Raw genomic sequence first — 14,779 nt, forward strand, 5'->3', positions numbered from 1 at the left:
TTGGAATGTCTCATTGGAGTTGGGAGCTGGTTGCTGCCTTATAGGATGTGCATTTGTAATAGCACTTGATCTCTTTATAAACTTGCAATAAAATGACGAGTTCAGAAGTAGCATGCTCTGAGCTTTATATCATCTGAAGCTGCAGTGCAGCACTGTGATATAGTGGCATTCTTTAAGGTATTTATGGAGCCCATAGATAACTCACCAAACAGGCTCTGTGCTGAGTTTACTTAAGCTACATCAAGCTATACACGTCAGCCATACTTTTTGTTCTCTTTGTCAGGCCACTCTTACCATTGTGACGGCCGCTTTCCCCATCTCGTTAAACTAAATGCGCCTGAACTGAAGTCCTGAATGTTTGCTGTTTTATTTTGAAGGAGATCAGAAGTCGACTCATCTCCTTTCATCCTTCATACTTGCACTGCCTAAAGGGAAGGAATTTGAGTTTCACAGAGTTTGGTTCACCATAGATAGTTAGGTGAGTTTAATGGAGGTTGAGATCACACAGCCTCCTTGGTGAATCTGGAAACTACTAGGAGGAGCTCGAGGAAATAATGTAGATGTACATGGGTTACCACGTCCATAATTATGAAACGCAGCTTTCCTAATTATGCCGTGATTATAAGATTTTAAGCTCTTGTGCAATTAAATGTCTTCATTTTCACTCCAGGAACTAATTTGCACATTTTCTAGTTCTAGTTCTGCAGTGCTCATGAAGTTCTTTTTATTTACCAAACTGTCTAGCTCTGCAACTAAATGAATTATATTTTAATGTTTAATTGGCCATTGAAAAATTGTCTGTCAGGGCTAAGTAAAGGACACACTGGTGGTGTATAGTTTCATCTACAACCAGAAGAGAAACATCAAATATTCTTCTTCTGAGGGGTGCAAACTAAAACCACAACACTAGTGTTTAAGCAAAGAAATGTGCAATAATTTGACATCATGTGATCGCCAGATAATTAGTCCATTGCATCATAAGCAAGAGGAACATGACTTAAACTAATAACTCACCAAAACCCTCGTGATATTTTCTGTATAAGACAGTCATCATTGATTTAATGCTTTAATTACCGAATGCTTCTTTGTGATTATTGCTTTCCCAATTGGTGTTAAAGTTAATTTCCTTAATGTATTAAAATACAAGGTTAAGGTTTTCAGAATATCTAATTATAACTCTTTTATATGCTAATATATGCAGCAAGGCTGTCAAAAAACCTTATTGCATCATGTTTATTTGAATGAACCACACGTCATTTTTTGCACAGTGCAAGCATGGAAGGGAAACCGAATTTATTAATTTATTATTCATGACCACAGAAAACACCAAAACAAACTTTTTCTGCAATGTTCCATCTTAGAAGAAGCTGTAAAAGGGTTGACAGCCACACTATTACTTATTATTCTCAATGAAAGGTAAAGGGTCACATGATAACACCCATATATATTCTTCTGCTGATTAATTAGGAGGGGCTTGAGCCTATTCCAGCTGTCAGAGGTTGAAAGATGGGTTACACCATGGGCAGATTTCCAGCTGATTTTAAAGGTACTTTTCGTAATGAGCGCAATGAATTTGTAATACAATATTTTCACCACCAGGGGAGAGAATTTTACCATGTGGGTTCATTAATTTGTTTTCTTTTTTCACCCCTTTAGTCTTACTTCCATTACCTGCAGATGCTTAGTGTTCAACTGGGATGTTATTGAAAATTTTCCTGGTTAAATTAAGTTTAAACAAAAAGATTTTTTTCTCACTGCACTGTCTTGTGCTACAAAGAATTCATGTTCAGTTATATCAACTTTAGCGTAGTACAGAAATCATGTTTTGGATATGAAGTCACAGCAGCAGTTTCCTCACATTTTGTTGACGGTTGTAATCTCTTTGGAGAAAAAGGAAATGTCCATTTTATGCAATTGTTTTGCATGACTAGTAAAATTAATTTTTGGAAAACGCCAGCTGACACAGACAGGAAATGCGCGAGTAAGAAACACAAGGAAGCAAACTGGGGAATCACCGCTGATGGCATTTGTGTCCATGTAGTTCGTGTACTAACCGCTTGGCTATCAGCTCCCCAAGTAGTGATTTGGTAAACTTATGTTTGTCTATACATTTAACCATTTTTATTCCATATGAATGAATTTGGCTGTTAATAACTTGGATACTGAAAAACTTATGAGCCTAGAAAGGCACTAATAGATCCATATTGAGATGGAGGCAGATAGATGGAGATAGAGAGGGAGAGAGGAAGATGAAGTGAAGCTAAGCCGGGCTCCGAGGGCCGGCCAGTGATTAAGGGATGGGAGGGATGAACACCAGCCACTGAGGGACTAGTGTCTATCTGTGCGAGTCCATGTGAAAGCGGGGCTGAGGAAAAAGCTCAGAAACAAGAACCCACTGTCACGGTATCTTAGCAACCGTCTCAGTCTCCCAGGTGACAGGGACTGACATCATTTCCTGTTGGTTAGTGTGTACACACAGTGTCCACATTCTTTGGGGGGTGGGGGGACTGCATAAACTGACATATGTCATTAAACATATGTGAGAGACTGAAAAGTTCAGGTGCGTCATTCTCCCTTTTCTCTCAGCGCCCGTGCCACCACGAGATGCACAACAGGCCCGTGTTTGTCGATGTACAGGACTTAACTCACATGCAATAGAACTGATGCGAAAGCAGACTGTGGGCATATATGTGGAGTCCGTGCCATGTGCGCATGCGGCCAGCCTGTTTGTACGTTATGCCAAGGGAAACATGGCCAACTGATGCCATCTGGTAGGACTACTTGGCACGAGGAGACTCTCTATGGTTCCACAACATATTGGAGTAGTTAAAATTAACACTGTGACACTATTTGGCAGAAAAAGACACCGAACTATCTATTACTGTGTCTATTTCAGTCTCACTCTCTCCCACCTTAAGAGTCCAAGCGGCGTTCACACGGGGGTGGTGGTAGGAGTGCGGACTCATCAACAACAAAACCTCTTTGTAATCACAAACAACTTGGTCTTATACGATGTTTACCTTTATTTCATCTCCATAAAACAACATGATCAATAATTAAAAAAAATCTTAATTTAAAAAAACAAAACAAAAAAACACAGGTTTCCATTTCAATGATAAAACTTAGTATAATTTCTAGAAGCATGATAGCTTGTTCTATCCTGTGTGTAGTATGCGGGATTAGCGTGCTGATGGTTTGAACATTTACATGAAAAACTAATGCTCACATTGTGTGCCCCTAATTAACTTCAGCGACTCAGTCCTGTAATTAAAAAAAAAAAAAAAAAAAAAAAAAAAAAAAGTTTATGACTTGTTTCCTAATTACGTTGAACATTTGTAGGATTAAAGCGACAGAGCAGACATATGTGTCGAAACTGAAAAATGGCTGCCCAGATTCAAATCGAAAGCCCAGTTCCATCAGATAAGATCCATGAGGACTTCATCCTCCATCATGCTCGAGACCTGTGGCATCCCGGGCTGCGGGACGGCTCCTCTCTGAGCTCCAGACATCATCATCTGACCTGGGATGGGAAGAAAGGATAAGACAGTTTCTGGAAACGCTTTAAAAATCGAAGCGGAGAGAAAAAGTTAAGAGTTTAAAGCAGGATAGTGAGAACTAATATGCTGCGGCACTGCATTTGTTCTCCTTTTTACAGAGACCTACTTTAGAGACACTTTGTTTGAGATAAGTAAACATCAAGGTACTTACTGTGTACAGTGAGCTAAAATGTTTATGCGCTGCAATAAAATGTATTGGCTCAGACATGCAGGATTTCGAAGCCAAGTGCTTCCGTTTTATTTTTTCTCAAAGTAAAACATGAACAACAAACCACAGGCAATCGCAGACAAAGATTATGTATATGGAGCCATTTCTATCATCAGGGAAATCTTTGACACCCCCATCCACGTGCACTGCCTGATGGCACTGACAGTGTTCAGACTGGGACGACTGCACAGCGGCTGTGTTTTCTGTTGCAAGCGTAGCTTTGTTTTTGTTTGTTTTTCTGATTACTTTCAGTACGTGCATATCAAACCACAAAGCAAACCAGTGACTAAAATCAATCCATACTCTCAGAGGGTGTAACAAGTGTTGGATTTCAGTACTCTTAAAAAAGAAAAGCCACGTCTACTCTGCACTTTTTCAAACGCAACACATTTAATTTATTTACTCCCTATAGAAAGTAATTTGTTACCCCAAACACTAGATTACGATAGTGTTTTGTGTAATTTCGAGTCAATAATAAAGCACTAAACCTCTACAGTAAATTACAAATTCATAAAAACACAAATACTTCTGTCAAAAAAAAAAAAAAAAAAAAAAAAAAAAAAAAGTCATTTATATTGTTATTTATTAGGCAAATAATAAACTGAATTCACGAGCCGGCACACTACACTTCTCTGAGATAGAAAACTAATAATTTTTTTTAAAAAAAATTTCTGCTTTTTGTAGGTCAGTAAAATTGCAAATTCATGAATACAAACAATAATTCTGTTTGGGCAATTAAAAAAAATAATGGATTAACCATTGTAGAAACATAAATGATATTGGTAATTACCAATATTGTTCATTTAGGGCAGCCGTTAGGGCTGTTCGATATAACGATATATATCGGCTGATGATATGAAAATGTCTATCGTTTCATATTATGCTATCGTTTGTTTTGTGGTGTCATAAAATAAACTGTTTACGGCAATATTTTTCCATAGTTTTGATGGTTACTGTAGAATTCCTTTAAGTTCTCTCTTTGTCTTATACTTAATATAGCCACACTACGGACGGACAAGCCACTGTTTTCAAGCGTTGGCGTTAGCAACAATGACGGTAAAATCATCGCGTGGCTCTGCCGTCCACTTGTTTATTTTCCACATAGACCTTTCACAATAAAGCTGAAGATTCTGTCCTGATTTTTCAAAATAAACTGAATCACGTGAAATACTATGCAGAACGTTTACGGACGAGAAGCTAAAAAGAGCCGCCAGGTGCTAAAAAATAAACCTTAGAACAGCCTTTTCCCCGCAGCATGCCGTGTAATAAATACTCAAAGAAAATTGCGGCCGTTTCAACTTATGTAACACCCGACTCCAGGTACACGCCGCCCAGCTGAAAATACTTCACGCGAGTCGAGTTGCCTGAGATTCACAAAATGTTAAATTTTTGTGATATATATCGTTGTCGGGACGATAAATGTCTTATATCGGGATATGAGATTTTGGTCATATCGCACAGCCCTACCAGCTGTGGCATAAACATTACACTGCATGGAAGACAATGGACATATCCCTATAAAGCATGATCCAAAAAGCCTGTTCATCTCACAGCTTCACATCATAAAAGGAACATTTCAGAAGCAGAACATTTAATCTCTACTGGGTCTTTTATTTTTAAAAATGGCCAGATTCTCCATGTTGCGGCTCAGACTTTCTGCCCTCCTCATCAACCTTTTGAGTCACGCCACTTCCTACCAAAATTTAACATCGTTTTACCTCTGCCAAGAAGATTATGTAATTAACTTTCTGGAGTCTATCCAGATGTTTTTCCGGGTATCTTGTGAAGTATTCTATTACCAGACATGATATAATTGGACATCTCTAGTCTTATTTTCACAAAAACACATCAAATTGCATTAAGAAAAATGAAGCACACGTTCATCCTGTTTGAACTTCTATCATAAAAACATATCATATGAACTAACGTGGACCCAGAAATCCTTCTGGTTCCATGGGCTCAGCTCATGCGTGGCATTGAGGGAATTTTCAGGCTCAGCAGAGGCTGACTGCTCTTGTTTTTTTAAGCAATGAAAACATTTAAAGTTTGAAATCAATAGATTAATGCACCAGAACATTTCAATCAATGTGCACAAAAATAAAATGTCACGAATCAAAATTTGCCCAGTACACACAAACACACACTTGAATGAAATCTTCAACTTTAACAAGTCCATGAACTTTTGTTAGATACAGATGGCTGCTTTGGTGGCTTTAAAATTTGCTTTGAAAATAAAAGTCTGCAGAAATATCTTTAATGGAATAAAACAAGAATTGCTAACTTGTTGTCAGTTTCTAGAAATGTGACCTTTAAAAGTTATTATTTTCTTTAGATGTCAAGCTTAATATCCTTCAATGAGCACATTTCCTGACCCGTATTCTAAATGCCTACTTGAGTCAAATATTAGTGAACTCTTTCCATCTCTCTGTGGGATGCTTGCTGACCTGTCATGGGTTGCCTCCACTGGCTCTGCATTTGAGCCCCACTTCCTGGGGCCTGGTGGACCATCTGTTGTCCCAAACCTTGGTGAGACATCATGCTTGGCATGTGAGACACCCCACCCTGCTGCAAGGACAGAGACACACAACAGTTTCAGAATCAAGCATTTACTACAAGGTAATTCATTCGAACAGCTGACTGGTGCACTCTTACTGGCTGCTGTTGGCTGAGAAGGAGACTGCGAAGCTGTGGATTGGCTCCTGGATTTGTGAGGCGAAGGATGGGACCCTGGGGCGGGGCTTGTCCGCTAGTCGGAACTTGATTAGGTGGAGCGCCACTGACGGGCGGCTGTTGATTGGTTGGTCCGGCAGCTCTCATTGTCATCTGAAGGAACGCCACACAGTTTAAGAGTTAAGCCTAAATATTAATTAGAGTAATCACAAACACTGCTATTTTTGAAAGCAATGCTACAGTTAATAGCAGCTGCAGTGGTGTGACAAATTAGAATTCAACATTGTCACATACAAAAAAAAGCAGTGTTTGTGCAGGCTCACTGAGCACTCACTTGGTTCAAGTGAAGAAAAAGAAAAGTTAAACTTGACCTGCACTTATTCTAAAAATGGAAAAATAAGATAAGTTCTGGCTCTCCAAATTACTGGGTGGATGACCCATAATCTCAGTTTACACACTTGGGGTACCTTAAATATGATCCCCAGCCAACTACAAATACAAGGAGTTATTGGAGTCTGATATTGGCGACTACAGTCTAAAAACCTTCAGATGACAATAAAAGATCAATTTCATTAAATTACACAAACATATGCATGCATGTCATTAGTTTAATGTATTATTTAGCATCAAGGGCATGCGGTCTCAGACGTACTCAACAGGAACTTAAAACATCAGCACACATGCTGTGACAGGAAATTAGCAAGCAGCTGAAAAATGAAGCAATTATGGAATGTGCAGTTCCTCTAGTGGCCACATGAGGCTGGCTCCAAAGGTTGTTAAGATACAAAGAAACAGCACTAAAACCAGCCTTGCTTAGCATGAATAGCATGAATCCCTCCTGGCTCAGAAAAACTGACAAAGCTAAAAATTAGGCCTCAAATTTGAGTCTAAAACCAACAGGTGACGTCAACCTCAATTTTTTTTTTTTTTTTTTTTAAATATAGTCCATGTAAATTAGCTACATACCAGGCTGATGCTGAGCAATTGGTTGAGAGAAATAGCTATCAACATTTTCACACATAAATGTAAGAGAAATCATAAAAGAATCAGGTTGGGGGAAATTCCACAGTCATCACAATGTAGGAAAAAGTCCTCTGCAGAGATTCACTCTACTGGATATACTCCATGTGGTTTAAGTGAGGGAGCCTCATTGCATTTTTGAATTCTCATGTACTGTATGAGCAAAATTATTTGGTCACACCTCTTAATCTTTGAATTTGAGAGTTTTCACTGGAAAGGGAAAGCATTTAGGAGCTATAGTAATTCAGCCACAAAGTCCTAGACAAGATTACAATGTGTTGTGTAGGTGGCCAAGGACGTTTGTCCATGTAGTGTATGTTGGATAATGTTGCAGCACGTGTGAAAAAGGTTGAATACAAGATTCCTGACACCGTCAAACAAACGAATGTTTCTTGATTTTCAGGACAAGAGATGCAATTGTAAGGTAGCTTTGAATGAAGACACAAGGAGCTTATTATACTATATATTGTATTATAATCGATGTAGCTCAGTAAGACCTAGAACTGAATTCTAATATTATAATTATAAGCCCTTGTGAACAACATAAATACATGTTGGTTAAGTTGAGAGCTACTTTGGGTCTCACCATGTTGTTCTGTCTCTGTTGCTCCTCCATCATAGAGACCTGACTAACAGGGGGCATGCCCACCACCACAGACTGGTCAGATCAGAAGAAGGAGGGAGGGGGAGTGGAGAAGAGTGGTGGAAGTGTGAGGGAAAAAAAAAAGAAAAAAAAGAAAAAACAGTGGAGGAAAGAGTTAGCAGCAACGCATGCAGAAATCCCAGGCAGTTCAGGTGTCAACATCAGGCAGTGCAGGAGGAATCTGATGAGGGAAAACGGGCAGACGAGCCAGCACAAAGAGGGTTCATTTATTTACCTGCTGCTGGACATTGCCATGGGAAACTGGAATAGGACCTGGGGCTCTGTTGATGAAGTTCTGGTTGGGGGGGACCTGATTGGGCTGCATAGGTCCTGCTGCACTGTTTAACTGCTGAATAACCAGAGAAAGCAAGAAACTGCGGTTATTATAACATTTAACCATCTTTAACTGGTCTCCACTCCAACACTGCTCCATCTCTTTAGTATATGACTTGAATGACACCACTGTATTTCACACATCACACACACACACACACACACACACACACACACACACACACACACACACACACATAAAAAAATCCAACAAAAATCCAGAAAGAAAAAACAACTAATCCAAAAAAAAAACAAAAAAAAAACAACCCACCCACACAGAGTGGGCACAAACTCTGGATTGGTCACTTAAAAGAACCAGGCCATATTTTGATGGTTCAGGAACTGAACATTAGCACAGTGACAGATCCCAGTTACGCCTGTATAGGAAGTCCAAGTCTATTATCCTAGTACGAACTGCGAGAAACTTATTTAAATTTGTGACAGGGAGACATGTCCAGGTGACTACCCTGCATCCTCTGGTAACACACTTCAACTGAGTAGCCCTGTTAGTTGAATACAGTTACCAGTCCACCGGTTAACGGCAGCTCACCCCTTGATGATATGTACACTTTATGCATTGCTAGGCTTCTACTTTGGTGGCCTAGAACCTGTTAGAACCATTTAAAAAAAGATGTAACAATACTTTATAAACAGGTTTAAACCCTTATGGTTTCATGAAAAATCCAAAAAGCGAGTCCACAGTTTAGCTTTATAGCTTCTACAAACTCCTACTTCCCTTTCTCCCTCCTCTTGGGAAAGCCCAGACATGTCTGCAACATCCAACCATGACTCATACAGCCTGTCTGCAGTTACATCACTCAGCAGCAGTACAGAAAAATAATTTTATTCACTGATTACATTTATCATAATATAACTTGATTGTAACCAAATTATTATTTGCATAATATATAGATTTGCATATATAGTTTTCTTGAAGTCTGTGTTACTTTAACAACAGTAAGGCTTTTATCTGTTATCCTTGGGTGGAGAGGGGTCTCTTTTAGAAAACTGACAAAGTTTAGATAATTTAATAAGAATGAAATCCATGGCAGACAGAATCTGTTTGCTGCATCTGAGAATCGTTGATTAATTTCTTGCAGCAGCACTCATAACCTTAAATGCAGATTTAACAGCATTACAAGCAGACGCTCAGGTAATTTCTGAGGAAAGCAAATCATGGCAGACATAATCTGTCAGCTACGAATGCAAATCACTGGTGAGTTTCCTCTCCCACAGCCACTAATTCAAACCTGCAATTTTGCACTGCGGTTCAGATCGTTTAAAAGTTATTTAGCCCGGGTCCTCCAGAAACAAAGTCTCTTGGCCCTCTCCTAACCCAGTCCTCCACAAGCTGGCTATGTGACAACAACCAGCACTCCACAGCGCTACTGTATCACTGGATCTAGACTGGATTCTGACTTAGAGATGTAGCTTTGCAAATTGTACTAACCACAATTATTACTGCTAAGACACAACATCAGTGCCGTGAACCTAACCTATCTTACAACGGTCCCAGCTCTAACTTCCTGTAAGTGTGTGAACAACCCAAATCGTTCTACACAATGATGAGGAGACAACTTCAAATGGATCAATGCTGCTATCAGCACATGGCTGTTACAGACCAGTCAATCCTTGTGTTAGTTTTTCTGACACCTCTTGCTTAAAACCAGAAACGTCAGAAAGCTTCTGAGGGTATATTTATTGTGAAAATTGCGCTCAAGTGACCTGTGGCCTTTCTGTTCCATTGAAGGTTTCTGCACTCTCTGAGCTTGCCCTAGGACACCTGTGTTACAGTGTGACAGGTGAACTGCAGCAGTCAGTCCTTCCACCTGTCATCAGCTAGAAAAGAAAAATAAAAACAAATCGTCGTTTGTTTTTGTAAGCATTCCACTGCCTAACTGTCAAAACTGCCAAAAATAAATATATAAATATGCTGTTTTGTTATACTTATTGTGCAAATGGAAATGAAAAAAAGTCCAAATTTAAGTGAATGGATCTTGAATTGAAAACTGCTAAATGTTACAAATATTCAAGCGGCTAAAATTGCTTTTTATTCCCAAATGCAAAATCCAATTAACAAACTGAAGATCAAAATCTGATTAGTGCCCAGATGAAAAATAATGCTTCTCTTCTGCTAATAGGAAGAGCACTGTTCAATCTACCATTCTGTCTTGGCTTCCTTTTGATAATCGTGTATATGCATCTCCGATCCTCACCCTAAAAGCAAACCACATCTGTGTATGCACAACGTAAAGGAGAGCTGATCCTCTTTCACCAGCACCGGATATCCACTTTATGTCATGTGTAAACTATGGCTAAATCTTTAAAGTGTGGGATGTCAAATATTATAATGATATCATGAACGTTACACGATCAAAGTGAAACAGTTCTTACTTTACTGAAACAAGTGGATTTAAAGTTAAACGATTTAGCTTATCTTCTTTTTTAAACATTAACACAGGGAGAGTTAAATAGTAGCTACAAAAAATAAACTAGTTTCAACAGTGTTTACCTAAAAGTGTCACATTGAGACAATCCTAAAGCTGCTGTTAAAAGAAGAAAAGAAAAAAAAAAAAAAATGTAACACACTTGCTGAATCTGTGTGTGTTTGTGCCTACTCAAAACGTGGCTGTGCAGATTGGGCAGATTGTGGGTTGCAGCATTCTGGAGAACAGCTCATCCAAACAAAATGAGTGAGTGATTCAAGTCTTTTGTCAGAGGAATATGAAGGCCAAAGTAAACAAAAACAAATAAAAAACCATGGCCAGTTATTTTTGTAAGAGTCAGTTTGAGTGTTGGGCCCTCTTTTTAAGCCAGCTCTTCTTTTTAACACTCCTTCAAAGGCCTGTTTGCAGGTTAATTCTTGGTTCTCGGGTTAAAGCTCGAAGTACATTAGGGTCAAGATGACAGTTTGGCAAAATTAACTTGGCTTGGGGACTGTTAATGCCAATGGCTCTCTAAAATAAAGCAAACAATCATCTCTCTGTGTGTTTCCCCAACCCCCACACACACACACACACACACAGTGGCTACAGTCACTCTGGGGGAAACACTAAGAACAGAGAACAACTTTTAGCCAAAATATGAGAACCGCCAAATCCAATCTACCTCAAACTCAACACAGCACTTACTGGGTCCCCAGCAGCACATCCACTGAGACTGACGGGGTTCTGAACGGTTGTCCAGGCACATGAAGAGCAGACAGATTTCTTGATCATTAGTACAACTGTTTTTGCACCACTTTAAGTGAAAGAAAGTTGTGTGTATTTGTGTCTTGATCCATGCTCATCTGTTCATCTGGGTGTAGAGTTTTCAGTGGGAGAAATGTTTCGTCAATCACCCAAGTGACTTCCTCAGGCTACGCCCACACTAGCCCGGGTAGATTTGAAAACTGCGTTTACGTCTGAAAACGCTCCACGTCCACACTAGCATTTTCAGTCGTTTTCACAGAGTTGTGTGTCCACGTTGAAATGGCCCAAAACGCTTACGTTCCAGTGCTGCGCATGCGCAAAAGCGAGTGAGAATTAAAGAATTTGAAGAAAAGCTATCTGGAGCATGTACAAACTGATATTAATCTTTTTTAGAGCAATCAAAACAACTGCTGTATAATGCACTACGCCATCTTTAATTGGTCACATGACTGCATCACATGACTAAAATGTGTCATCGTTTTAGAAAGTCTGCGTTTTCGAGAGCATTTCTAAAACGCCGTCTCAGTGTGGACGGAAGGCCAAAACGGAGAGAAAACGCATTAGTGTGGACGCAGCCTCAGCCAACTGCATGTTTCCCCAAGCTTATAAACAGTACATCTGCATAATGACTGAAACTAGCACCACCAACGAACATGGGCTGTGAGGTCAGGAAAAAAAGAAATGCAAATGGTCATAAGTACCATTCACAGAGAGTTGGGGAATGGTGCTTACTTGTATGTTTTGTCCGGGCTCATACTTTCTAGAGCCTGTTAAAGTGGATTTTGATCTCAGTGAGATCGTGGCTCAAGAGTTGGGAGGTCGCCTTGTAATCGGAAGGTTGCCGGTTCGAGCCCCGGCTTGGACAGTCTCGGTCGTTGTGTCCTTGGGCAAGACACTTCACCCGTTGCCTACTGGTGGTGGTCAGAGGGGCCGGTGGCGCCAGTGTCCGGCAGCCTCGCCCCTGTCAGTGCGCCCCAGGGTGGCTGTGGCTACAATGTAGCTGCCATCACCTGTGTGTGGCCTGTATACAAATACAGGCCATTTACCATTTACCTGTTTAAATAAAGGATTCATTAAGTAAAGACTCACAAGATATAAAAGAGGAACTCTGAAACCCTGTTAATGTGTTCAGGACTTATGAAGCTTCATGTTAACTTCATCTGAACCTTTTGAGTATTTTATTTTATTTTTTTATATAAAATCGCAGAAGAAAGACTTCTTGTTACTTTGGAGTGGTCTGTGTGGCCTATCAAAAAGACAGAAGAAATTAGTCCAGTCATCAATAACATACATATGAGTATGGGCATGTCACGATCGATTTTAATTTATTCCCTTTAAATAAGAACCTATCCAAACAAACAAAAAACCCATCTAGGCCAAATAAATCAATACTGTTTACAGGTTTCGATATTTTTATACTAATGCTATGAAACCATAATCCATATTTACAGAACTTCATATTTGCTATATGTAGTTGATGTTTACTGTGTTAACAATGCTGAAAGAGTGTGAAACCACATATTGACTTTCTTTGTACATGTGTGTGCACAGACGGCAAGCAAAAGCAAACAGGACGATGATATACCAGCGGAGATTTAACTTCAAGCACCACCAGCTGAGGTGTTTGTTATTTTGGATTTCACAGTTTAAAACAAACTGAAGCCACCAGCATCGTCTGGCGGGGTGGGGGATATCATATACAATATGCATCTCCAGTTAAACACAGCAACATGAAAAGAGGAAACCTGTTGCTGTTACTAAGAGAGAGTCTGAATAATTCACAAATATAGCACCTGAAATACTGAAGTAAAATGAACTGCAGTCAGTATCATCTGAGTTTTATCTGCAGAGTCCTGCACTTTAAACAGAAATCAGCCAAGACAGACTATTGCAATATGAGACGAGTGGTAGGTGCTTGAAAAGGCAGAATTTGAAACTGGCAGCAGTGCTCCTGAGTTAGCTGTGCTCTGCAGGTACTGTGGTGTTTTGTGCGATTCTACACTAAGGGAGAGACGAGGAGGAATGAAGGGGGTGTTTCATCCCTCCTCCAAGCACAAATTATTAACCAGACACTGAGGGAGGAAAAAACTGTGATAGAAGATGGGGGGGGGACAAACACCCCCCCCCCCCCCCTTAACCCATCCATCTTGCTGAGTCTGAAGAAATCACCCTGGGATTGCACTAATGCAGGGTATGTTTTCTGACCAACAAAAGCAGTGCAACAAACAGCTTTAGGTCTTTTGAGGGAACTAACAAAACAGCTGCCTCTTTCTGTTCTACTGCCTCTGATTGATCTCCTGTCTTTAACCCACTAACCTGTGAAATCCTGGATCAAGGTTTAGGAGCTTGCATTGCTTTTAAGGGAAAAATATTTAATTTTGTCTTGCAGTGAACAGAACAAACTGCAATCTTGTTCCTAAAGAATGCCACTCCAGGGGTTTACACAGAGAAACCTTAACTACGGGTCCAAATTGAAATTTTAATTATGTTAAGATTGCTCTACCGCTTCACTATTAGTAATGCAGCACTGAATATGTGATGATACACAAGAGGCAGGAAAAAAAAAAAAAAAATCTTCATTATAATTTCATGTCTACTGCCTAATCTAAATGCCCTGATGCTCACACATATACACGACTTCAAGTTACGTATAAGGCTTATGCGCATTCGCGAAGACATAAAATTAGCAGGGTGAGTAAACAAGTGCTATCATCGCTGATGACAGCAGACTGCGTGGAGAAATGTGATCCAACTCGTGTAAAACCGACAGCGGGCTTCATTTTTAAAGAGAGACACACTGCTTCTCTGGCTAGATGCTGCATTGTTTCAGTTACGCTGCACCTCTCCTCCCTGGATGCTACAAACTGGAGTACAACCCTGTGATGGAAAAGACAGCTAATCCAGAGGACACACTTTAAATCGCCCCGTCTCCGGCGATGAAGATGAGCAGAGAGGGAGAGTGAAATTTCCAAGTCATGTGGACAAAGCAGCAGTGTTTGTAACCTGTAATGAACTCTGCCACAGGAACAGGGAACCTTCGCCAGTGAGATTGAAGGCAAGGAGGTGGGAGGGCGGGCTTTGTCTCTAGACCTCCTCATCCCTGTCCATGAAGAGTGACACACACTTTGCCTCCTACAGCACGTCTTATGTAATGCTA

The 14,779-nt window shown here is 40.0% G+C and overlaps 1 protein-coding gene across 6 annotated transcripts in view; it reads right to left on the bottom strand.

Annotated features, from left to right (window-relative positions):
* Window positions 1–3,306: 3,306 nt before the first annotated feature.
* Window positions 3,307–14,779, bottom strand: part of med25 (mediator complex subunit 25) — a 31,141-nt gene continuing 19,668 nt past the window's right edge. For 4 of the 6 annotated variants that reach the window (XM_026164148.1, XM_026164151.1, XM_026164149.1 and 1 more), the window contains exons 16-20: window positions 8,334–8,447; window positions 8,042–8,113; window positions 6,418–6,588; window positions 6,210–6,330; window positions 3,307–3,520 (exon numbers count right to left, since the gene is read on the bottom strand). In XM_026164148.1, coding sequence (XP_026019933.1) covers window positions 3,417–3,520; window positions 6,210–6,330; window positions 6,418–6,588; window positions 8,042–8,113; window positions 8,334–8,447 — 582 coding nt within the window. In that variant the 3' untranslated portion in view covers window positions 3,307–3,416. The remainder of the gene's footprint in view (window positions 3,521–6,209; window positions 6,331–6,417; window positions 6,589–8,041; window positions 8,114–8,333; window positions 8,448–14,779) is intronic. The other 2 variants (XM_026164152.1, XM_026164153.1) reach the window with 2 other exon arrangements.

The sequence above is a fragment of the Astatotilapia calliptera genome, chromosome 4, assembly GCF_900246225.1.
Source record: "Astatotilapia calliptera chromosome 4, fAstCal1.2, whole genome shotgun sequence".
Lineage (NCBI taxonomy): Eukaryota > Metazoa > Chordata > Actinopteri > Cichliformes > Cichlidae > Astatotilapia > Astatotilapia calliptera.